The sequence below is a fragment of the Anastrepha obliqua genome, chromosome 3 (assembly GCF_027943255.1).
Source record: "Anastrepha obliqua isolate idAnaObli1 chromosome 3, idAnaObli1_1.0, whole genome shotgun sequence".
NCBI lineage: Eukaryota > Metazoa > Arthropoda > Insecta > Diptera > Tephritidae > Anastrepha > Anastrepha obliqua.
In genome coordinates, this window is record NC_072894.1 from 71,124,275 (window position 1) to 71,149,834 (window position 25,560).

The 25,560-nt window shown below is 37.7% G+C and overlaps 2 protein-coding genes and 1 long non-coding RNA gene across 4 annotated transcripts; 1 reads left to right on the forward strand and 2 right to left on the reverse strand.

Moving 5' to 3' along the window:
* Positions 1-4,643: 4,643 nt before the first annotated feature.
* On the reverse strand, positions 4,644-6,461 carry LOC129242429 (uncharacterized). Its single transcript, XR_008582182.1, has 2 exons — positions 6,384-6,461; positions 4,644-6,302 (listed from the first exon to the last, which is right to left on the reverse strand). It is a non-coding gene; the product is annotated as an uncharacterized LOC129242429 (long non-coding RNA).
* Positions 6,462-13,657: 7,196 nt separating this feature from the next.
* On the forward strand, positions 13,658-14,681 carry LOC129241679 (uncharacterized). Its single transcript, XM_054878141.1, has 2 exons — positions 13,658-13,865; positions 14,036-14,681. Exons 1-2 carry the CDS (start codon positions 13,835-13,837, stop codon positions 14,347-14,349), a joined length of 345 nt encoding a protein of 114 aa, XP_054734116.1. The 5' UTR covers positions 13,658-13,834; the 3' UTR covers positions 14,350-14,681.
* LOC129241678 (transient receptor potential channel pyrexia) lies at positions 14,466-25,104 on the reverse strand. 2 transcript variants are annotated; one of them, XM_054878140.1, is made up of 12 exons: positions 24,932-25,104; positions 24,461-24,572; positions 24,111-24,354; positions 23,785-24,040; positions 23,340-23,499; positions 23,121-23,250; positions 22,652-22,996; positions 19,530-20,023; positions 19,387-19,470; positions 19,175-19,328; positions 15,771-15,882; positions 14,466-15,707 (listed from the first exon to the last, which is right to left on the reverse strand). In XM_054878140.1, coding segments are annotated over exons 1-12 (3,015 nt in total). In that variant the 5' UTR covers positions 24,934-25,104; the 3' UTR covers positions 14,466-14,785. The 2 variants fall into 2 exon arrangements, with proteins under 2 accessions (XP_054734115.1, XP_054734114.1); XM_054878139.1 differs by lacking the exon at positions 24,932-25,104 and having other exon boundaries at positions 24,461-24,638.
* Between the last annotated feature and the right edge of the window lie 456 nt (positions 25,105-25,560).

Genomic DNA, 25,560 nt, shown 5'->3' on the forward strand with positions numbered 1-25,560 from the left:
TACAGCAGAAAGCCGACTCCAAATAATAGACTACCACCATATACTTTCATGTATTGTATAATGTATGACTCTCGTACACATACATGAGTACTTACGTATGTTCGCCAATTTAAGAAAACACTTGTAAAGCTTTGCGTATTACGTTAAACCACAAGTTATTGTTTTAGACGTTTAGCTTTTAAACTATATAGCCGATCCGCACAGTTCAAGAATAAAGCAGTAATTGATTTATGCTTAGTTGGTAATTAGTGTAAGAGTTGAAATTATAGATTCAAAATGGGAAGATAATATAGAGAACTAAGTTGAAAAGGAGTTTATAGAAAGAGTACGAAGAGCGGATAACGGTTATATTAGAAGAAATAAATGAGCAATATTTATATTGAGAAATTAATGATTTTAACCGTGATAAATACAAATTAGGTAAATAAGTAAATAGGGTGTTACTAACATAAATATATACGGGGTTGTCGGTGTGGGTACATTTATGTAACTATATGGAAGACATAATCGACCTAAATAGTGAAAAACGACATTAATTTACAAAATAATTAGCTTTTATTATTATACTTACTTGAACGTTTACAAACAGATAAATGGTTTTCAACGAATAATAACAAGGCAAAGTGTCAAAGTGGAAACGGTGTTGCCGACCATATAATTTGCACCAAAAGTTTAATTTTTACTACAATTTAAAAGTTTTTTCATAAAACATGTACGCATATTTGTAAAGAAGCAACATGTTTTCAAATAAGGGAGCCGATATGTCAAGAGGGAGCGAGAAAGCTGCTTCTTACCTAGCCTTCTATTATATGATTAAATCATGTCTACGTGCACAGTATATTCTGCAATGAAAAACATTAAATATCGTGGTGATATTGAATTCTAATTTTCGGAACCTTTAAAGGTAAAACAAATTTATGATTGCTGAAAATTTATAAGGGCATTTCGCCATCAATTAGTTCAATAGAAATGTGGGTTGCTGAATTTAAACGTGCAAGCCTTGAAGACGTTCCACGTAAAGAACGTCCGAAAACAGCAACAATGCCAGAAATCGTAAACAAAATGCAGAATATCGTATTGGAAAATCGTCGAGTGACTGAAAAAGATTTAGCAGAAGCCCTAGGCGTCTTATTGGGCAGGATAAGCAATATTTTGACTGAAGTATACGGTTTCAGAAAGCAGAGTGTGCATAATAGGTGCCGCGTTCGCTAATAATGAAACAAACACACATTCGAATGCGACTTTCGACTTTCTCAGCAACATTTAGAGCGTTTTCGAAAAGACGAAGTGGATTTGTGAGTTGATTCATAACTATGAATGAGACTTGGATCTATCACCATGATTCTAAATCAAAACAAGCGGCTGTGAAAGAGTGGTGTGAACCTGGTTCATCGTGTCCAGAAATCGGCCAATAAATAAAATATTAAAACCCTTTTTTTGCGTATAGCTCACACGATTTCATTGAAACATAAATTCGTTTAGTGCAGAAATTATAACCCCGATATATAGGGAGGGTGAAGTCTGACATATACCAAAATGTGAAAACGAATATATCTTTCAAACCAATTAAGCTGGGAAACTGAAACTTGGCACGCATACATAAAATGTACACAGTGTTCTTAGGATGAAAAGTGGTAGGCATTGGAAAAGCGGTCGTGGCACCTCCCATATAAACTGAAATTTCCAAAATGTTTTTCTTCGGGGGCCGAAAAGCCTAAATAATATTTTTTTCATAACATAAAAGTTGGGGTCCCGAAATGATAAAAAAAATATAGTTTCAAGTTGTATTCAACCATACCTATAACCTACAGTACATAATTTGTCGGTTATATTTTCAATATAGCTCCGCAAAAACGCATAAAAATGCATCTCACACAATATAAATGAACGGTGTCCAAGTAACAGCTATTGGAGCAATAGCAGGTCAACAAAAGCAAGAGCAGTAGCAGTAGCGGTAGTGCACGACAGATGGTGGAGCAGATGAAATTTTCAACTGCAGGCTAAACAAAGCAAGGGCGGCATTCGGGCGAATGCATACAATATGGGGAGTTCGCAAATCTCCAGGCGCGCTAAACTACGAATATTTGGCTCATGTAAAGGCAGTATTGTTGTACGGAAGCGAAACATGGCTGGTCTCTAACACCATCACACAGAGACTACAATCCTTCATCAACAAGTGCCTCCGCATCATCTGCCGAATATTCTGGCCAAATACCATCAGTAACGACGCACTATGGTGATTAACGAACGAGGAACCCATACTTAGGCAAATCAAACGCAGAAAGTGGCGATGGATAGGTCACACATTAAGAAAACCACTGGATAGCATCACGAAAATAGCACTGGGCTGGAACCCGCAAGGGAGCAGAGGTCGCGGTCGACCAAAAAACCGTTGGAGAAGGTAGATGTTCCGTGAATTAGTAGATGCCGACATCTCATGGGACGGTGCAAAAACAACAGCACAGAATCGTGTACGATGGAAGAGTCTTATCGAGGCCTTAAGCTCCCGAGAGGAGTGAATAAGGAAAAAAATCCGGCCGACTACTTTGCTAATATACTACTCCGACTACAAATGGCACTTAATTTTTTTTTATTTGTGCTTTTAACAACAAGAGTATTGAAACGTAGCTAGGAGCGGAGCAAAACAGATGCTACTGTGTTTTGCGCTACCTGCTCTACTACTTATCTGTTCAAGTTGAGAGTAGTAGCGAGAGCAAAATTGAAAACTGAGATATAGCGTAGCAATTTCAATTACTGAATTAAACAATTAAAGAAAAAACAGGTAAGTAACCAGGTAAGTGCGCAAAATTATAGAATTATACAGAATAAATAAATGACCATTATGAAAACAAATCTCAGCTGATATGAATATTTCTTGTATTCCCAAATGTTCTTTGTAAATTCTCTCGGAGATAGCCAGAGTTAAGGCTTTTTATGTAGCTCCTTTTCACAAGGTTTCGTTTTTGAAGACCGAACGTCATAGGTATACCCGAGAATACAATTGTTTCCATATTAGTATAATTACTCTAGACGTAAACTTACCAGAAGCTTTTAAATAAGCATACGAATACAGCTTCATGCTAAATAAAAATGACCGTGCAATTTTTTCATATGTTTTTCTCTTCAGTTTCACATCAAGTAAATTAATGTCACATAAAAAATTTTCGAAGACTTATTGAATTAATAAGAAATCAATCATATGCCATATGTGAATGGGTAGATTATTTTTTGTGGATTTATTACTAATCACTGCATATGTGAACATACTCTTACTACGTAAAAAAATTTCAAACTCCTTAGCCCAAAATTCATACATAAAAAAAATAAAAATTAAAAAAATAGGTTGCGCTGCAAATATATATATTTTGACACAAAAATCAAATTTAAAGAAAAAACGTGACAGGAACAGCGTGCGCAATATGTAAAACCGCAATTTATTTAACAATTTTATTGTTATTTAAGCTTTAAAGAAAAGCAATAAAAAGATCTTAGATTAAGCGAATATACTGATAAACTATTATTAAAATTAATTAAATTTGAAAATACAAGCAAATTTCAGAATCCAAAAGGAAGATGTGAAGATAATCCTTATTATTAAAAGGTTTTTAAATATTTGGATTAGGATATTAAATTATTGTCTTATTTAATATTTCATTCTGTATCTGGCTAAGACATTGCAGTCGCACAAATAGCCCGGGAGCCAGGATTGAAATTTGTTTACATAATTTTGGACACATATGAAAATATAATACTGATGGTCAGCTGTGTTTATAGCGGTGGGAAGACCGTCAGCCGAAGCAAAAATGAATCATTGCGTTCAGTTGACGTGTTGTCCCCCTCTACCGCGCAGCTGGAAATTTTTTTTTTCTACTAAATGTCAACCATACATGAAAAAATGTCAGCCGGTATAAAATGAGTTGGCAGAAACTTTTTTCGACACGTTTCGTACTCTCCCACAATCACACACCCGGTGTGGTGCGCCAGCTGACGTTCACTTTCCCTATTCATGAAAGCTAAATCACAAGTATAGTCAAAAATTTAACGATATAAAAACGCAGTCCAAAATCGACCCCTGGCTCCCGGACTAAAAGAGTGCTTCAACGTCTCTTCGCTCTCAAAACAAAGTCGATAAGCTTTCTCTCTTAAGCAAGGCTAAACTTAGTAAGCTTGGCAGTTTTATGCCCCTTCTATTTAAGACGTATCGAAAAGGCTTGCCCACGGATGGCTGAGTATTATCAACTCAGTGATTAATCTTTTGGATGATGGCCAGCGAAAGCCGCACAAAAAATCTGGAGCACATGTTAAGCCTAAGCCCAGATGGTACAAAATAATTTTAAGTGACAGTGTGTCAGTATTTTATAAATGCTTCAGTATGGATGAAATGAGAATCAACGGGGAAGCTTTGAAGGCACACAAACTTACATCAAATACTTATTCCACTTTGTTTAATATAGTACACTTTGATTAAATCAGAATCATGTTTTATTTTAAGTATATTAATATACAGAAAATAGCGGGAAAGAAGAACAGCACTAGCTCAAGGCCATCAGCTGGTTTTACAATAAACTAGGATTAATTACAATATTTGCTAATCTTATCTATATTTAAAATAAGGAATATATGTGTAATAAAAGTATATAAAATATGTCTAAGTGTAGGTATGTATACTAAATTAAATGAGCTATGTTACACAGTACAAGAAAGTTAGATATAGTATTTACATTTGATAATGTTGTATTTACTAGAAGTTGTGATGGGAGAGCTGTGCCAAAAATCCTTCGCCTGGTATTGGTAAACTGGGTGCATTCATCTAGGATATGCTTTACTGATGTTCTAGATGACCTACAAAAACAGCAGGATGCATCTCCAGAGTTTAACAAATAACTGTGAGTGATCTGCGCGTAACCTAAACGAAGTCGTGAGAACAACAAAATGTCTGCAAGTTTAGATTCCGTTGGATAGATAGGCTTTACTCTGAGGGGATTAATTGTCGCATAATGATGAGAGTACTCATTCCATTTCAATAGAGCCTTGTTATGTAGGTACTGCTTTATTAGACGTTTTAAGTCAGTTTTTTCCAGAACATCAAAATACAGAACCGGTTCCTTATGCACACTTTTCGCGACACAATCAGCGAACTCATTGCCTTTAATTCCGCAGTGACCTGGTATCCACATCAATTTAATTTTGTTTGTTTGCGTGACAAGTAAATCTCGAACATGAGTTACCACAACACTGTTATTGTTGAAATTTCTTACGGCATCGATGGCAGATTGACTGTCGGTACAAATGCAAAATTTATCTTTCGTTTTGGAGGCTATTAGAGCGTCTTGGTATATAGCAAAGATTTCACTAGTTAGTGTTGAGCAGTGATTGTGCAGCAAACCTTTTTTTTAGAACTAGTAGATCCTCAGATGTAACCGCGAAAGAGGTTGAGATGTTAGTTTTGGAGCCATCGGTAAATATGAATTTGAAAGATTCTTGATTTAACTCTCGTTTGTGCTGAAGGAAAATCTGTTGGCAGATAAGACCACAAGACTTTTCCTTTCGATAATCCTGAAAGCAATTAACAAATGACGAGTTCGAAAGAAGCCAAGGTGGACACTTACTGTGGGTTTGAAGAGTAGGTTTAAAATGGATATTCATTTTTCTGGCCAAGTCAACCACATGATATAACGCCGACAGCCTCTTTGGAAAACATTTTCTATTTGCTGCATTAATTGTGATTTTATAAAGGTGATCATTACTGCAGGATAACACTTTGTATATAAGGCCAGCAGTCATATATTCCACCCGCTCACTTAAACTAGGAAGTCCGGATTCAGCCCAGATGTTACAAATAGGAGTAGTGGGGAAGGCACGTAGGCTTCTAAGCAGAGCAGCATGATATGGAGCACACAGAAGGTTTAAGTTGCTTTTGGCACAGCTTCCATAAATTGGTAAAGCATAGTCAATTACAGATAAAAGTAGCGATTTAACAATGTAACAAAGTGTAGAAGTATGTACAAAGGACTTTTTTGATGAAAAGTATTTTACAATGCTAAGACGATTAATTAATTTATTTCTAATGTAATTGCAATGAAATTTAAAAGTGTATTTACAATCAAAGAAAATTCCAAATATTTTTAATTGGCTCACGTTACTTATAGGTATATTATGGTGAGTCAGTTTTACACCCGAACAGCACTTCCTCCGACAAATATGAAGGATATTTGATTTTTCGCATGATATAATCGCTCCAGATTCGAGCGACCATACAGCAATGTCCTCAATGATTTTTTTAAAGATGGTTCTAACTGTAACTAAATTATCGAGTTTAGTAAATATCAAAACATCATCCGCGTAAATACAATGCTTAATATTGTGCTTATCTATGATTTTACCTATTTCGTCAAACGCGATAACAAATAAAACCACCGAAAGAGGCGAACCCTGAGGAATCCCGTTTTCTAAGTTGTATCTGTCGGAAAAAGAGCTCTTCGGTTTGTTAGGAAGCTTCTTATAAAGTTGTATGTTTTAGGACCAACCGCCCATTTCCTTAGTTGCCTTAGAATAATGTGTATCCCGATGCGATCGAAGGCTTTTTCGAAGTCAAGGGAAAGTGCTGTAATATGTTTCTTATTAGACAGGGCACATGAAGAGAAATGGTCGAAAGATAAAAGTGCATCGACAGTGCTATGTCCTTTTCTAAAGGCAACCTGACTGGAGTTTAAAAATTTATGTTTGGACGCAAACCACATTAGTCGGTTAGCAACTATTTTCTCTAAAATCTTGCTGGTGCATGGCAATAAGGAAATCGGGCGAAAGTTGGACGGCTTATCTGCTGATTTGGCATGCTTAGGAATAGGTAATATACAAGCGAATTTCCAATTTTGTGGTATGATACCAGAAGTGAAAATGGAGTTGTATAGTTTTAATAACCTAGTTTTAATAGAATCAGGTAGATTTTTAACCATGGAGTAACTAATGCGGTCATAACCAGGAGCGGAGCCTCTGGCCTGGTTAACAAAATGATCAAACTCTTGGATGGTGATGGGATTGTCAATCTCTCTTGCAGGGGGAGTGAGATTTTGTGGTGCAAAATATATTTCATTTAAAATTCTGGATTTTTGTGCAACAAAGTCATGAGAAAAATTAATGTTATCTGAGTACTCAGACCAATGTTTAGCGAAAGAATTTCCAATTTCTTTGGGGCAAGAAATGAGCTTGTCATTTACGATAAGTTGTGGGACAGTAAAATTGCTATAGGAGCCCGACAGCTTTTTGATACTTTTCCATATTTGTTTTGGAGAGGATGACGGATTGATGTTGCTAGAGATGCTAATAAAGCAGTCTTGTTTTGCCCTTTTTGCGAAATGTTTAAACTTTGCATTTGCTGCCTTATATAACATCAGGTTTTGGTTGGAGCGCATGCGTTTAAAATTATACCATGCATTTTGCTTTATTGCACGTAACTCGGCAAGATCCTTGCTCCACCAGGGGACACATTTTTTATGAAAGTAGGGACGGGATTGAGGAATGGATAACGTAGCTGCGCTGAGGACAATCTTTTTAATAGAACTAGCTTCCTTATTGATATTATTACTAAGAGGGTGGATTTGACTTTGTTCGTCGCACTGAAACCTGTATTTTGACCAATCTGCTTTATCGGTTTTAAATCGGGGTATGTGACCGGTCTTACTTCTCCTTTCACAATTTAAGTGGAAAACAATTGGATAGTGGTCACTACCACAAAGATTATCTAGAATTCTCCAAGAAAGGAGTGGGTAAATGCTGGTGGAGGATATCGTAACATCAACATGCGTGAATGAATTATGTGTGGAAAAGTGTGTCGGAGATTTATCGTTTAAGACAATTAAATCTTGGGTCACAATTAGATCTTCAATTGCTTTACCCCTCTTGTTTTGTGTGGAAGAGCCCCAAAGTGGACTCCAGGCATTGACATCTCCACAAAGAATAAGTGGATGAGGTAGTGAAATCATAATTGATTTAAACTCGTCCATATCGAAATCTTTACCAGGTGGAAAATAAACTGATATCACCGTTAAGGTTATATTGGTTTTAATTTCGAAAGCAATAATGTTTAAATTTGTTTGAATGTCGATTCTTTTATGCCAAATACCTTTTTTAATAAGGATACCAGTCCCGTGTTTATTCGTGATACTTGAGTTATGGAAATAGGCAGTGTAAGGCGAAGGAGGACAAGGATTAATGGAAAATGCAAGGTGGGTTTCTTGTAAAGCTACAAGATCGGGTTTAAGATCTGAAAGAAGTAGGAGAAGCTCATCGTAATTGTTAAAAAAGCCGTTTATATTCCATTGCAAGAAAGTTAACATTGTGATTGGTAAAAAAGGAAATTATTGAGAAAATTATTTGTAACTGGAAATTTACTATTTTGAGCATCATTTATCAGAAGAATTTGACGTAGTAGATGACTGAGTAAGAGAAAGAACTCTATCTATAGATGGAAGTGGTGAGAATGTACAATTAATGAAGCTGTTGTCCGTTATAGCTTTGGTATTATTAAGAGAATAACTAGAAATACAATGATCTATGTCCGACTGGGCGCTGTCATTACTGCTTTCTGAATTTGCAAGAGAAGCATTATCTTCTTTATGTTGTTGATTAGCTAAGTTGTTGCTTGTATAGAGAGATGTTTGATCGTTGGAGGCTTCTGGATTTGGAGAGGCATTTAATTTAGTATTCTCTGATTTAATGTAGTTGTTATCTTGGTTTTCTATTGTTTTAGAAGTAGAGGTACTTTGTGCAAGATGAGCACGCGAGGTTTCTGCTGATGAAAATGCAGTACTTTGAGAGTTCTTTTGTTTGTTATTCGATGATTGTAAGTGGTTGATTTCTTTATTTAATGTTGTTTTTGAAGTAGAGGTATTTTGGGTAGAGTGGCATTTGGAGTTTCTGCTAATGAAAGAACAGCAGCATAGGATGTTGAAGAATTAAGTGGGGGTAAAGTAATTTGTGTACGATAGATATTTCTAGCCTCCATCATGGAGCATTTTTGTTTTGTTTTTATAGCTAAGATTTCTTTAGCTTGTTTAAATTTTTTGCATTCATTGGAGGATGAAGGATGTTGTTCTGAACAGTTTGCACACATAATACGAGTGCAATCGTCTGGTTGATGTGGAGGTAGGGCACACCCAACCCATATTGGTTGATTCTTGCACCATTTTGTGGTGTGACCAAGTAGTTGACACAGTTTGCACCGCATGGGATTAGGAATGTACTCCCTAACTTTTACGGAATGCCATGACACATCAATTTTGTTAGGTAATTTGTAAGAATCAAAAGATAGTAGGATAACACCACTGGGAGTTAGTTTTCCATTGAACATTTTATTGAATTTATAAATAGAAGTAACACCTTGGCTGCTGAGTTCATTCACAATTTCTTCATCAGACACTTTATTAAGATAAGGGGCATAGATTGTCCCCTTGGTGATGTTGAGTGAAGAATGAAATGAAAATGTGACACGACACAGTCCTTGTAATTGCGTGGTAGACAAAAATTTTTGTGCTGTTTTCTTGTCCTTTACCAGTAGCAGAAGGTTACCATCCCTGAGTTCGGAGATCGATATTACCTCTTTACTGATAAGCTGAATTGCCTTATGGACGGCAAAACATGAATAGTCTGAAATTTTTTTATTTTCATCACTGCAGGATAAGACCAGAAACTTAGGATCTGCCACAGTAACACTCGGTAATTCAGGGAAAAGGTTAACTGATGAACCATTACTTAATTTTTTTTTCTTGCGTGGGGTATCGCTTGCGAGTAAAGCAAAGCGATTCTCCCGGTTATCAGTTGCCCCGGGGGGCATTATTGCAATTAGGAAAACTCACCAAATCGGAACAAAACTAAGATTTATATTTCAATAGAAATAAATAATGCAATGCTTTTAGCTAATCAAAGAAGAGAAAAATATAACCGAACAACCCGCACTGAATAACACAACGATAGCGGACCTAAGACCAAACACCTTGAATGCTAGACGCTGACTCACACTTTGATTAAAATGACAAACTGAAAGGCACTGAAGTACTCAAACTGTAAGTCTTGCCCATATGAGTCATATTTTATAATTATTCAGTAGTCATTTATTATTTCTACTGCTTTCGATAGAAAATAAGAAAATCTATTCGAAGCTCATCTTAATGAGCGTAACTCAAAAATTATTTTGAATAAGAAATCAAGAAAACAAGCTTGCTGAGTACACAAACATACATGCGACAACAACAACCTATGAATGCCAATATTAGCGATAGTTGCTGATTCCGGGATTTCATGGTAATCTTACTATAATTTCTTATTCAATAAACCTTTTGCTTGTTTCTTAATAAATAATAACAAATACTAAGAACGACTAAATTCTGGTCATGTTCGACCACAAAATTTTGTATTGGTCTCTGCTTGGCTTCGGCCAAAAAAGAACATAACTTAGGGCGACGTTTTCTGTAAATTTTTGTTTAGAAATGTATACTATATACTCTTAGTTTTGGTAACATTTTAGCATATACCTACATATCTTATGATCAGAAAGTACCGGGAAGGTGATGTTGACTGTTTGCTTCGATCGTCAGGGCGTAGTGCTCCTACCTTCCATCGGGCCAGATAGTCAATAAAGAATATTATTTATCCGTTTTGAAGCGTTTGAGAGATGCTGTACGTCGCAAACGGCCGGAAATGTGGGCAAACAATTCTTGGATTTTGCATGATGATAATGCGTCATCGCACCGAGCCCAAATTAAGCTGGATTATTTGACCAAACACCAAGTAAATACCATCGTGAAAGCACCGTATTCACCTGATATGACCCCGTGTGACTTTTTTCGTTTCCCAAGTTGAAGTTACCACTTCGTGAAAGGAGATTTCAGTCGATAGAGGAGCTCAAAAAGAATGCAACGAAGGAGCTGAAGGCCATCCCTTCGACGGCCTACCAGGGGCGCATGGAGGACTGGGTTAAACGTTGGCACATGTGTGTTGATTCAGAGGGTCATATTTTAAAGGAGATAAAATAAATTTCCCTGAAAGTTAACTCTATTTTGTTTTATTTAAACATTCCCGATACCTTCTGATCATAGGTAAACAATCCTTAAAAAAGCTGACAAAAGAAAGTGTAAAAACTACCGCGGAATATCGCTTCTCAATAAAACATACAATTACTAGCAAAAATAGTCAACAAAGTCATTAGCTATGCCGAAAAAGTTTTACCAGAACTCCAATTTGGTTTCAGACCCGGAAGAGCGACGACTATGGAAAAATGCTATGAGCGCAACATCAACCTACGCATGCTGTTTATTGATTTTAAGCCTGCATTTGACAGCATGAACAGTAATATTTGAGCAATGTGGAATCTCCAAAAAATTGGCACACATGGTAATGATGACTCTGCGCAATACCGAATCGAGAGTTTGGGTACAAGACAGATTATATGAGGTCTTTAAAATACAGACTGGAGTTAGGCAAGGCGGCACTCTTTCCTCAACCGTTTTTAATGTTTTATTGTGCTGCGCAATAGACGAACTTACTGATGCAAAAAGAACTGGGCATATACTTAACAGTACTACGCAAATATACGTGTATGCAGATGTTATTGCGATAACCATCAAAAACCTGAATGCATTAGCAAATACTTTCTGTGTCATAGAAAACGCAACCGGTATAATTGGATTGAGAATTAACGAGGAGAAAACAAAATACATGTTGATGTCCAAAAAAAACAAAACGATCTGGTATCTAGCACAATCCAAATCGGGGCATATGAGTTTGAAGCGGTGAAAACGTTCACGTATCTGGTGTTTAAACCACGACAACGCAATGAGCATTACAATCGACAAGAGAATACAAGCAGCAAATAGAGCTTTCTACTCACTTATTGAACTCTTTAAATCGAAGCTGCTGAACAAAACTAGCAAAATTTCGCTGTTCTTTGCTACGGATCGGAGTCTTGGACAATGAGTGGAAAAGACAAAACAAAGCTCCAAGTATTCGAGAGAAAAATTTTGAGGCAAATCTTCGGTGCAGTCAAAGACAACGGCGAGTGGCGAATAAGAGGGGAAAATGTTGTGCGGTTCATCAAAGCTCAAAGACTAAGATGGCTAGGCCATACCATGAGAATGGACCCCACGAGAGCTCAACGAAAATTAGAATAATTTAAAGCTATGTACATACACTTGTAAACTCACACAAAAACTTAACCAAAATGGAATACTGGTAATGATTAAAGTTAGAGAAAGAATTACTTAGTGTCATACGTCAGGTGTAATTAATAAAGGAGGCGGCCGCCGGAGCCGAATGGGTTGGTGCGTGACTACCATTCGCAATTCACAGAGAGAACGTCGGTTCGAATCTCGGAGAAACACTAAATTAAGAAAAACATTTTTCTAATAGTGGTCGCCTCTCGGCAGGCAATGGCAAAGCTCCGAGTGTATTTCTGCCATGAAAAAGCTCCTCATAAAAATATCTGCCGTTCGGAGTCGGCTTAAAACTGTAGGTCCCTCCATTTGAAAACTCAACGTGCGTATAAAAAATTAAATAATGTGAAAAGTGCGCCTTCTAAGAACACCATTAAACGTTTGTACGAAAGGTTTTCGACTGGTGATGCTCTTTCTAATCCAAAGAGGCCAAATCACCAATCAAGGACATCCTAAAATCGCCGTTCTCAGCAGTTGGGCATTGCTCGGATCACTTTACAACGAATTATCCGCATTGATTTGCATATATTCCCTTATAAGATTCAACCTGCGGACAAGCCTCGTCGATGGGAATGGGCCCAAAGAGTCATCGAAATCCATCGGGCCCGTCGAATATGGGCAACCCGTATATATAATTATTAAAAAAGCAAAAAAAAAAGAAAGAAAAATTAATTAATGCTAAAAAATTTGCAACGAAAGCAAGAGACAGACCAAGATCAAGATGGGTTGACGAACTAGAAGACGACATGAGAAGATCGGGCCAAGAGACATTTGGTGCAGCAGGCCAAAGCTCACACAGAGCTGTAGCGCCAAATGATGATTGGCTGTTACACCCTTTTTGGGTGCTTCGCCAAGCTCCTCCTCTATTTGTGAACCAACTCATTCGGCTACGGCAAGAGATTAGAGAGATTATCTATGAGAGATTAGTACATTTTTTAGATCGTACATTATTAAGTTTAGTTTATTTCTTCTCGAATTGGTTGTATTGTAAAATTTCTCAGAAATATCAAAGTTTGTATGAATATCTCGGTTTTTTTGTTTGGAAATTACCAAAATCTTTATAATATATTAGAAGTATAATATTTGTGGGCTAAAAAGTTTCCGAAAGCTTTAAAAGTTCTGGATAACGCAGGCCACTAAATTTTCAGATATGGATTTCTTTAAATACAATGTTTCCGTAACATTTGAATGAGTTTACTTCAGATTTTTAACCTTTAGAAAGAAATGAAAGAGAAAATTTTATAATTTCGATTAATGTCCCACCATTTAACTAGCCTAAGTTAATGAATTACCTCGGGACTAGTAGATTAGATACGCATGGAATCACCGAGTGCAGGTAGCCCGGGATTGGCATCTCCAATTTACTTATGTTTATGTATGCAGGGCTGTACGTAGACGTAAGAGTATTTGTGTAAGAAGAAATCAAGTAAAGAATTATATCTTTATGCCACAGTATTCATATGAAAGATCAGTAGAGAGTCGACTTTTGAAGAGAAAAGGCGCTATTCAACAGACTACAACAATAGTAATACATATAAACAAATAAATAACGTCAACAATTGGATAAAAAGCGTGTCAACTAAGATTTTGGACTAGGAAAGAAAGCAAAGTCGGTGTAAAAACCAAAAATGAAATCGTTTAAATTTATATTTGCGCTTGGTAAGCTTATACTCGTATGAAAATAATAAATTTTGCAAACACAAAAAATTTTGATAATTAGCCAGCTATCTATAATATATTATGTTTTACAATTTTTAATTGGAAATGTATAAAATATAATATATAAAATGTACATCACTATATAATATGATTTTTTTATCTGTTTACAGGCATCTTTATTGTTTACTGCTCACATTTTAATGCCGCCTTTCCACAGCCCGCAAACAATCCTAATGCCGAATATGAACTTATAAATGGTGGGCCGCAGGTTGGACCCAAGCCGAGCTTTGTACCGGCTACACGGAAACCGTTGATAATAAATACACCACCACCGACTCCCGCAAATTCCAAGAATTTTGCTTTTGATCCACTAACCAAAACATGGACACAAGTCAAAAAAGATGATCCCATACCATCAGAGGGTACCCTCTTATGGAACCAAAGCAATGACAAATGGCTGACCGAAACGGCTAGGCGCATATAATGCTCTGATCAGCATCAATGAACTTCTCAACTGGTCTGTTAATTCTCAACTGTGTTAATTAGAAAAAAAGGCAAAAAATATTCAGAAGGCCATATGAATTTTTTTATTAGTGACAATATGAGTTAATATTTTAATTGATCACTACACATGCACGAATAAAAAGGCTTGTTAAAATACATATGTATGTATGTGCATATATATTTTCATGCACGTGTGTGAGTAGTCTTATTAATGATGTACACAATTCAATGCGAAAATAATAAACAAACATTGCACATTACATCTGTGTATGTAGGTGTGTGTATATATATGTACCTACCATATGCATTTAACTGTTTGTTTTTTATAACCTATTTCATTAAATTTTATACGTATTCTTATTAAAAACTTAAAGCTTTTTTATTATGCAGCTTTTGAAAAGTAACTCATCCGCTGGTCAATACTGAAAGGATGCTTTTTGCTCAAGATGAATTTTTATCCGACACATTTCCTCAGCTGTAAAGGTTAGCTTCTTGCTGGCGCTTTCCGCAAAACTGTCCAATTTGTGGCTGATCTCACGTAGTTGCTCGCGCAGAGACAAAACTTCGGCGCGCACGTCTGAAATGCCATTGACCTGGCTTTTCAACTTTACAGCCACCTCACTTTCGGCCATCAACTGATCGTGTACATTCGTAGCCGAACGTGGACGTAGGAGACAGTCATTTTCACGGGAGGTCATTGCAATATTCGGTTCTTTAAGGTCATTACACAATTTTTTATTATTCACATTACTGTTCTTTGGCGTTGAAATGGCCGCCGTTTTATCAGCCGACAACCCCACTGGTATGGCAGTGCAGCGTTTCTTTTCCTCATATTGCCGCTGTAAGCTCTGATTGAACATATTGTAATTGCTTTCGAGCTTGCGACGTCGTAAACTCATATTTCGATCGCGCCTTTCCGCTACCAGTTTGTAAATATTTAACTTGATATCCTCGGGCAACTGGTTGTCACGCGGATCATTTGGTCGTGTCATGAACTGTAATTTGTTGCGTGAAGTGCGCAGCAGTGCACTTCGCTTGCAAAGTTGCATTAGCTTGACTGGCGCACGCCGAAGTAAGCGAGAAAAGAATAAGCTTTCTAGTCGTGAAATTAGTTCCGCCTGACGTACGAGCCGATCTAATGTAGCAGATACTTGCAGCCCCTGAATATCACTAACAGCTAAGCCTACCATTAGATTGGTAAGTATGACTGTGACGAGTAGAACAAAACAGAGAAACAAAATGTGTGAGGTGACAGGAAACTTCACTGGTATATCGCCGTAAAATATATCCTCAAACTCCAATTCACCGGACATCATTGTAATGGCTTTGAGTAGTGACCTAGTGGAGTAAAAGTTGATGATTAATGATGAAACACTTGAAAAACAGTACAAGTTCTTTTACCAAGTTATGTTTTCAAACGGTGGATAATCATTGAAGAGTACAGAGAAGCTGAGACAAAAAGCGATTAGCAAACAGATGTAGGCCAGCAAGAATTTGCAGAAGTTACCGGCAACTATAAAAGAGTATAAAAAGAGCAAGGAAATGTTTCATTGGATTAAAATTGCTTCGCTACTTCCTAGTTTTCATTTTTACTCTTGCTAATGCTCTGACCTTAAACAGATGAGTGGTGGAGCAGGTAGCGCAAAACGCGCGATGAACTGTTTAATCCGCTCCAAGCTACGTCTCGTTACTGCTAGCAGCTCGGGGTACTAGTCAAAAAAAAGTTCAGTACTCTCTGTAGTATCATATTTACTTATGATATATGATTTGCCATAGAATGTGATATAGTATTATATTCCAAATAATAATAATAAGTCGTGAAGTAGCAACTATGCGAGTAGTAGTAGCGCAACAAAAGTGAGAGTAGTAGCGATAGCTGGAGTACACATACAATAAATAATCACGCAAGTAGCGCTCTGGCCGATTCTAAGTTTTCTGTTACTACTCCAACCACAGAGAGTACTGAACATTTTTTTAACTAGTACTCTGAGTTGCTAGCAGTAATGGAACGTAGCTTGGAGCATAGTAAAACAGTTGATCGCATTTTGCGCTACCTGCTACACTCCTCATCTGTTCAAGTTCAGAGTAGTAGCATGAGCAGAGCAATGTTTTCCGTAATATTACTGCTACGAAGTAACACATCGGTCAATAAGTCCCCGGTCTGACATATAGAGGGCGCCACTAACATAAAATTAGCTTTATGGTTCGAAAGAACATACCCTTTTAGGTATACTGTCAAATTTGTATGTCATTCGGATCATTATTGTGTGAGTTATTGAAGCTTTAGTGACGCTACTTTTGTTATTTTCAGAACAATGGAAAAAAAAGAATTTCGTGTGCTCATTAAACACTGCTTTTTGATGGGAAAAAATACCGTCGAAGCAAAACAATGGTTGGACGATCATTATGGCACCTCTGCACCAGGCAAATCAACAGTGATCGACTGGTATGCTGATTTTAAACGCGGTCGTACGGACACCAACGATGCACACCGCTCTGGTCGCCCAAATGAGGCAGTTGTTTCCAAAAAAATCAAGCAGGTCCATAAATTGGTTTTGGCCGACCGTAAATTGAAGCTGGATAATATTGCTGACATCGTAAAGATATCAAAGGGAAGTGTTTTCACCATTTTACACGACCATTTGTCGATGCGGAAGCTATGTTCGAAGTGGGTGCCGCGTTTGCTGACTGTGGACCAAAAACAGCAACGTCTCGATGATTCCGAGAGTTCTACAAAACTGGCATCGAACGTTTGGAAAGGTGTTGGACTGACTGTATAGCCTTAGAAGGAAACTATATTGATGAATAAACTCGAATTTTGATGTAACTCTTGTGTTTTCTTTGTTAGACCGGGGACTTATTGACCGATGTGTTAGTTAATGCAAACCCTGTTGTCGTACATATTTCACATTCCATTTTAACACTAAGACTTTGAACCGCTCAATTAGAAAATCTCATTTCAAGGAATGCTGTTGCTACAAGGAATTAGCTACGACACGCAACATGCGAATGAACCAAATGAACTTTGGAAATTTCAAATATATTCGTATGTATGTAAGTACGAGATGTAACCATTAAATTAAGAGATTGATATTGAAAAACATTTTATTTTGACCTCGTACTTACCTATTATTGAATTTTTAAGGCTTCTTATTCTGTATGGGAATTAGAATTTTGTATTTATTGACTAAATAAACAAAGAAAATACTCTCTGCCTTATCGTTATACAGCTCCATACGAATCTTCCATTGTTCGAGGCCCTGCTGGCAGACTTCTTCTGGCAGCTCCTTCTTCGCATGTAACAGTTACAGACAACCGATCTTCTAATTTTGTATCTAAACCTAAACTCAGTAAAGTCACAGAACAATGTAAACCACATTTCCAAGTCTAAATACAAGAATATATAGTATATCAGCTCCTAATCTTACCCAGTGAAATCTGGGCGATTGCTATCGGTAGATCTATGCGCTTAAATAAACCATTTGTCTGAGCCGAATTAAGCCCATGATTTTGTATTAAATTAATTTCAGTACTGATTCATTTGGCAAACTCGAAGTCTTGAACGATGTTTTATCTCATGTCAAGGTTGCTGATAATGCTTGTTTTTACTAGGCAAATCCTTAGCTCAATCAGCGCAGGCTAGGTTAACCTGGACGGTGGTCCTTAGTGTAAACACTTCTACGCAATGCTAGCCGACGGAGTCCAAAATGCCGTTTTTTTTATATTTCTTTAGGTTAGGGAGAGTGGGGGAATCGAGGATAATGGGAGTGATACCTGAGCTTCTGCGTGAGGTCCTTTCCGCGCACATCAGTGAGGTACGATTAAACTTCTTTGGATACCATATATTTGTTGAACCTTGTGCTCGATGATTTTTGGAAAGAGGAGGAGCTTCTTAACGCGACACCTTGATACGGAATGTATTTTTTGAGCTTCGAGATGAACTCTAGACTTGGGCTTGTTATCTCGTGAGTTTTGTTAGCGCCCACCTATCTACCACCTGGAACGCGTCCGATGGGAGATCAGGCAACTCCTCACGGGGTGTACGAGAGTACTATTGGGATGAAGAGGTAGAGCGTGATGCGATGAGGTGAGACCTGTGCAGGTCTGTAATAGGCACGCAGGATATACTTTAAGTTTACCATTTCAGAAGTCCTTTGAGAGATGCAGATTTGTCTCCTCGACAAATAAAATGATAAACAAAAGTAACTTGCTGCATACTTATAGCCGTAAATGCATTTAAGCGGAAGTCGCTTAAAAAATAATCTTTTATTTTTTTCCAATACATCCAGAAATTAAACAAATAAATTCAATTTTATAATATATTCATCGTCGTCCTTTTTAAACTCTTTTTTGGCACGTTTTGTTGCCACAGATGCTGTAAAATTTCCCTTCAGCAGATTCGTAATATATTTTGATCTGAGACCCTTACGTGTCTAGCTAGCACTTGAGGTCTTTGTCTGGCTAATGCTGGGCAATGATAGAGAAGGTATTGCATAGCAACACTCTGCCCAAAATGGCAGTGAGAGTGACTAAAGATTTTGTGGTTTGAACACTAATATAGAATGCACAGGAGATCATACAAAGTATTAAGTAATTTAGCATAACTCATGGAGCATCAATTTTTTTTATTTTTTACTGCTATTTTATGCTCCAAACAATTTATAGCAAATATTTTAAAACTGCGAAGATAAATCTAGATATACGAGCATGAACAAAAATGTATTTGTTAGACTTAATTTTACTGATTCTTTCTCTCTTAGTTGTGACCATCCCTAGCTTTTTGTCAGATTGTTTGCTAGCCTTACCTTTTGTAAACATTTGCACATACACGCCGAATATGGGAAAACGTCCCACCAACATCATTAACTCCAGCCAAACCAATAACACCACAATAGCTGCCACATGATGCTGCCACGTTGGCACTGCCAACAAGTTGCTCGGCACCAAAATCTCAGGTGTCTAAGAAGGGAAAGAAAAGTTATGCAGCATTTAAAATGGAGCAGCTCTATTGACCCACCACACATAACAAAACACCGAACACAATAGCCCATTGCAACCAATTTTCCCAATATTTCGCATAACCTTGTAAGCCGTGCGCCATCTGTAATTATTCGATACATACGAGTATAATACATAAACTTTACATTATTCTAAGCTTACCTGAAAACATTCTTTCCCCATCAATATTAAATTCAGTATGATAACGAAATAGCCCACTGTGCTTATATATCCCGGCGCTTCGCATTTCGGATTCTTATCACAATTGCGTGCATATACCCCCACAATGTACATTGTAAATAGGATCACATAAATTGCATGATATAAAAGGCTCATCAGAAAGAATTTTCGTATACGTCGCCATTTTAGAAAGAGAAAAGTTTCGCATAGAGGATGCATCAATAAACGTTTCTGGCCTACTTCGATCAGCGACAATAGTAATTCAGTCTCTCCGCGTTCCAAAGATGTTGGCGGCACCAATAGACGAAAGTCCAATTTAATCTCACAATCAACGTCACCGATTTCATGATCGTTCACCTTAATAGAACTATCCATTTTGGCCGTAAGTTTCGGTATAATTTCTGGAGTACGCCGCACAATGAAAGACAAGGCCGATACATTACCCATGGTACGTGCTGTTATATCAGCGCCGTGCTCTATAAATAGGAAAAATTACTAAATTATAATAATCACAAACTTCTTCACTTTTTGTTAAAAGTATTTGAAAATGTTATATCGGAAAGAGGTACACCATCAAAAAAGTATATCTAGTATTGAAAATACCACATTGATCAACAATTTCCCGGATATATCTCAAAAGTGATATGAACGCCTTCAAAGACTCCCCATCAACTGCAACGCACTTATGCCAGCGTCTCGTTCAACTCTTGAAACATTTTTGCAACTCTATTTTCGGTATAGCCATCATGGCTGTTAAAACGCGTTCCGTGTAGTGTTTTTTTTGACTCGATCAAACAGAAAAATCGCACGGCTGTTGGATGGTATTCGTTCCGTTCCTGGTCAAAAATTCATGGATAATGCAGAGTCCACGAGTTGTTTCGCCACAAATCCTTCCTTTTTTGACGAATTGCTTCACGTAAACGTCTGATGGCGTCCAAATAACAGCTCTTATTAATTGTCTAACCCTCTGGCAAAAATTCGTGGTATACAATTACGTTGTAATCCATACCGTGAGCATCGCTTTCTTTTTTGACTGAAATCATGTCTTTAGCGAAATGACTGCGGTCCCTCTTTGCATGAAATTCAAAGCTCTCTGATGGTTAATTTAAAGTTATTGATCAACTTCTTTTCACTTTATTGATGTTTACATCAATTTTCAATGTCGACGGCCTGCCACTGCCCCTACGTACGTCATCCTGGTTTGGTTCCAGAAGTTCATAATAAACAATACCGGGTGAAGGCCATCTCTAGGGGTCGGTTCTGATGTTTCATCTTTATCTAACCATTGGCGTTTGCGAACAGGATTATTGTAAAGGACTCATTTTTCATCACCAGTAACGATACGGTTCAACTTTCATTTTCAAGCCGTTGCAACAGCTGAGAACACACATTCACTCTCTGCTGAAGGTTGGTGACGGAAAATCTATGCGGAACCCATTTTCCCGGATTTGAAATCTTTCCGAACTGAACCAGGTGCCTGTGAACTGTTCCATGCGATGAATTTAACCTCTGAGCTATCATATCGACTGTCAAATTGGTTCAGCTTACACGATCTCCAGCAAGGCGTCGGAGTTAAAGACTTCAGGACGACCAGCGCGCGGGTCATCCTCCACGTCGCAGTTACTACTTCGGAATTTTGAAAACCACTTTTGCGCAGTCCTTACACTCACGGTATCCTCTCCGTGAACAGTGTTTATTTCTGCAGCAGCAGTTGTTGCTTTTTTTCCACTTTCTAGTAAGTATTGGATGCGATACTTGTCGAATTAAAAATACCAAGTGAACATGAACTTGGTTCCACATAGTCTGGAATCCGACAGACGTGTTTTCTGTTCAAGTGTTGCTTACTGCAATAAAGTCGCCCGAAATCCGATGGTGTCCGATGCGGGTCTTTTGAATTGTCTGCTCTGAGAAAAATACATACTGATAGCAGCCTACTGACAATGGAAAGTTAATTTAAACTGTGATGTTTTGATTAGGGGATCACATTCCTCTGTATAAAAGTGTAGTTTAGATCCCGACTAGGTTGAGCAAGGGCTGTCCTTCTGCTTTAGCAATCTTTTAGCCTTCTTAGACAAGTAAGGTGTTGGCGTCAATATTTTCATCACTATCATATATTCTATCAGGTTCCTCTCACTGCTAGCAAGCCACAGTTGCTTACGAAGGCCGAGCAACTGTCAAACCTTATGTAAAGGAAGATAGGTCCGTCTGCTTAAGGAGTGATAAATTGGTTCTACTTTAAATAACAATTTTAAGGCTTGGCTTACATAAAAAAATAATTACATCAGAAATAGGCGCATTAATCGACTCGGTTTTTCCGTAAAAATACTTTTTTTGTGGAAAAATTTTGTTTATTTATAGACAGCTTTTTTATGGCAGAAATACACTCGCAGGGTTGCCATTTCCTGCCGAGGGGCGACCGATATTGAAAACACTTTTTCTTCATTTTGGTGTTTCACTGAGATTCTATCCTACGTTCTCTCCGAATTTCGAATGGTAGTAACGCATCAACCTATTCGGTTACGGCGGCCGCAGTATTGCTTAGCTCTGGCCAAATTGATGTTGTTGTTGTAGCAGCAATCCCCATAAATATACTGGGAATGCCGCTGAAGTAACAGTCCTTGGCCGGATATAAATCCGGGTCGTTCCGGTTACACAGAATCGACTGTCGTGGGAACGAAGGAGCCAACTATCGCTAAGCCTTGTATAAGTGTTGCGCCATCTGGGTCAGGTCAAATGAAAAGGGATTTTAGATGGAATCGCCCGTTTGCTGAAAGAACGTCATAACCTGAAAATTTGGTTTTGAGTTAAGTCTGCAGAAAGTATCTGCAATATCTTCTTTTGTGCCATTTGAGTTATGAGGCTCCTGCAGCAAATCAGCGAAAGGGCATGAATAGTCGTGTGAAGAATGTTCTGTCTCATACTGGACACATGCCCAGTATGTCGAGTTTCTTCCGAACTAGAATAATAGTAATATAAAGAAGCGTGTAATTGGAATACCGCCGGTTTTAATCAACAAAAGGTTCTAAGTATGAAATTTTCCAATATTTTCAGAAATCTATATAAATATGTATATGTAGGTGGCAGTAAATGGGTGTCAAGCTTACCAATAAAAGTATACACACAATTGCTGAACTCATTCAAAGCTGCGATATGTAGCGGTGTATAGCCAAAATTATCCGCTTTGTTGACATTGGCACCCGCCTTCAGCAATGCATTGCAACAGTCCAAACTTCGTGATTGCTTGACGATTGCAGCATGCAGGGCTGTGCGACCATCTCTATAGATTGCATTCACATTGGCACCATGCCTAATCAACAAGTCGACAGTTTCAATGGATTGTGATAGGCAGGCCAAATGCAATGGAGTCTGATGGCTGGCATTACGGCAATCCACATCAGCGCCATGTTCCAGTAACAAACGGACACATTCAACGTAATCATTCTCAGCGGCTGCGGTTGGATAGGAGAAAGGTATCGTTAGGTGTGCAGTACAGTTGTAAGTGAACTTGTTTATTTGTTTTTGTTTTATGTAAATTGACAGTGAAAATTTGCAGCTGCTAATCACATAACATACCCAAGTGCAAGGCTGTCAATTTCCCTTCGCCGAATTGGGAGCGCACATCTGCGCCATGATTCAATAACAATTCCACACATTTGCTGAAGCCCAATGCGCAAGCAGTGTGTAGAGGTGTTTCCGTATATACCTATGATGTGATAAATAAATGTGGAAAGGTGGAAGATATTTAGTATTTAAAGAATAAAATTAAATTTATGTCACGCTATTATCGCCTACCTGTGGTGTATTGGGATCCGCACCATATTTGAGCAGTGTCTCCACACACTCGACCGCATTGCGATCGATAGCGAAATGCAACGCCGAACGCTTCTCAATGCCAATGTTGATGTGCGCTTTCCGTTTCAGAAGCAGCAAAATGCATTCCACGCTCTTTGCGCTACCACCATGAGACGGTTCAACAATCGCGAACGACCGGGAGGGGTATGTGTTCGTGATTATTATCGTGGTTACGAACGATTTGGCGCGCGGACAATTGCCACAAGGCCAGAAATAAAACGAAGAAAAAAATCATTTATTCAAATATACGTTTTCTTTTCCGTTCGTGTCAAAAATTGTTGGTCTAATTGTTTTTGTTTATAACTATGCCATGATGTGTGAATGAAAAGCGGCGCATCGAAATGTAGATGTGTTGACAACACACTAACAACATGCAATGACTAACCTGGCTGCACAATGTAAGGGTGTAACTTCTTTTTTGCCATCGTAGCGATTTGGATCGCCGCCTCGATCCAACAGCACTTTGGCGATGTGTGCATTGCCGCGACAACAAGCGAAATGGAGCGGAGTGCGGCCACGCAAGTCCTTGCAATTCGGGTCGGCAGAATAGCGATCCAGCAAAAAGAGAACATTTTCTATACAACCATAGATGGAGGAATAGAGTAGAGCCAAATTGGCATCACTAGAGCCGGGAATAAGTTCTGGGGCGGATTATTGAGAAATATTACTTTAGTGGATAGTTATTGAGTAAAATTTACCGAAATTGCAAACCTATAAAACAATTTGATTTGACCATTTCGAATATTGCAAGCGAACCCGGTGTCAGACTGAGTGTCTCCTCGATTTCATGTTGATCCCAGATCATTTGATGCTGTTGCTGCCACAAAAAGATTTCGTGCGCCTCATCGCTAAAAACTGCATCGCTATTGCTGCTGTTCTCGCTGGAAATGCTACGCTTGTCAAAGAAGAGATCGTTTGTGTCATGGCTCTCTGAATGCCATTTGAGATCATTCTCCTGAAATGTTATCCAACATCAATATTTAAGTAAATATTTAATAATAGAAGAAGGAGAAAATATTGTACTATTTAAAATGTGTGGCTAGAAAAAATTCAAGTCTTACAATTATGGAAAAGCGAACATTTTCCATGGTGACCGGTGTTGAAACACGATTAAAGTATGCAATTATTTCTTTTGCAAAGGGCTGCACTTTCGCTGGAATCCGTAGTTTTTGCCTGATTGTTTGATGCAGCATTCGAGTTATTACCAAACACAAAAAAAAAACATTAAAAAGATTTTGAGTAACACTGTAAATTATACTGATTTTAATTGAATTTCTAATTATTCATGTGAGGCAGCCCATTGGAAGTTACTCATGCGATCACAAATAGACCGCACAAGAAAATAACGCAGTACGCAACTTTAGCACTCCAGTTGCATAGACATACATATATAAATATATATATATATATATATATATATATATATATATATATGTATGCTTACTCAATTTTAAGTATTTACTGACCAATTTCTTTCAGATTTATATATCACAATGTAATTTCCATAGAAATATGCATACAGCCATACATACATATGGCCACAAAACCAAGGGAATCTCCAGTGCTTGCACAATTCTTTTTATATCTTTGTTAAATATTATTGAATATAAATTTCTTATACATATTTAGAATATAAACAATAGGACGTTTTCATGATCTCATTGATGCGGCAAAACACTTTTCCAATTTTCAAAATCAGCGCAACCGTTCGCACCAAAGTGCTAAGAAGAACTGAGTGTTTACGCTTTTAGCCACAATTTTCATTAGCGATCTTCAGTTTTTGCATAGCCATTCAGAAACCACTTACAATTTAATATATCAGCTCATTCTGATAAGTGAGTATGTCTGTATGTGCATACAAAACATTAATGGAAACCAAATGTGCTCGTGGCTCTTTGCTTGGCACAATTTTGGTCCAGAGTATGGCTGGAATAATAAACAATACAACGGCTCATTGCGATATAGCTACAAATATTATATATGGTTGGTTGATTAGCGTCAGTTTTTTAGTGTATGTTTGGATCTGTTCTCCAGTTACACTAAGGCGAAAACTCCACCTTGCATAGTGAATTTAGTTTCGTCCGAGTAGCACCGAAAACTTGGCCCTTAATATTGTATCGCCCTTAATTCCTTAGCGCCTAGAATATAAAGCTCTCATGAT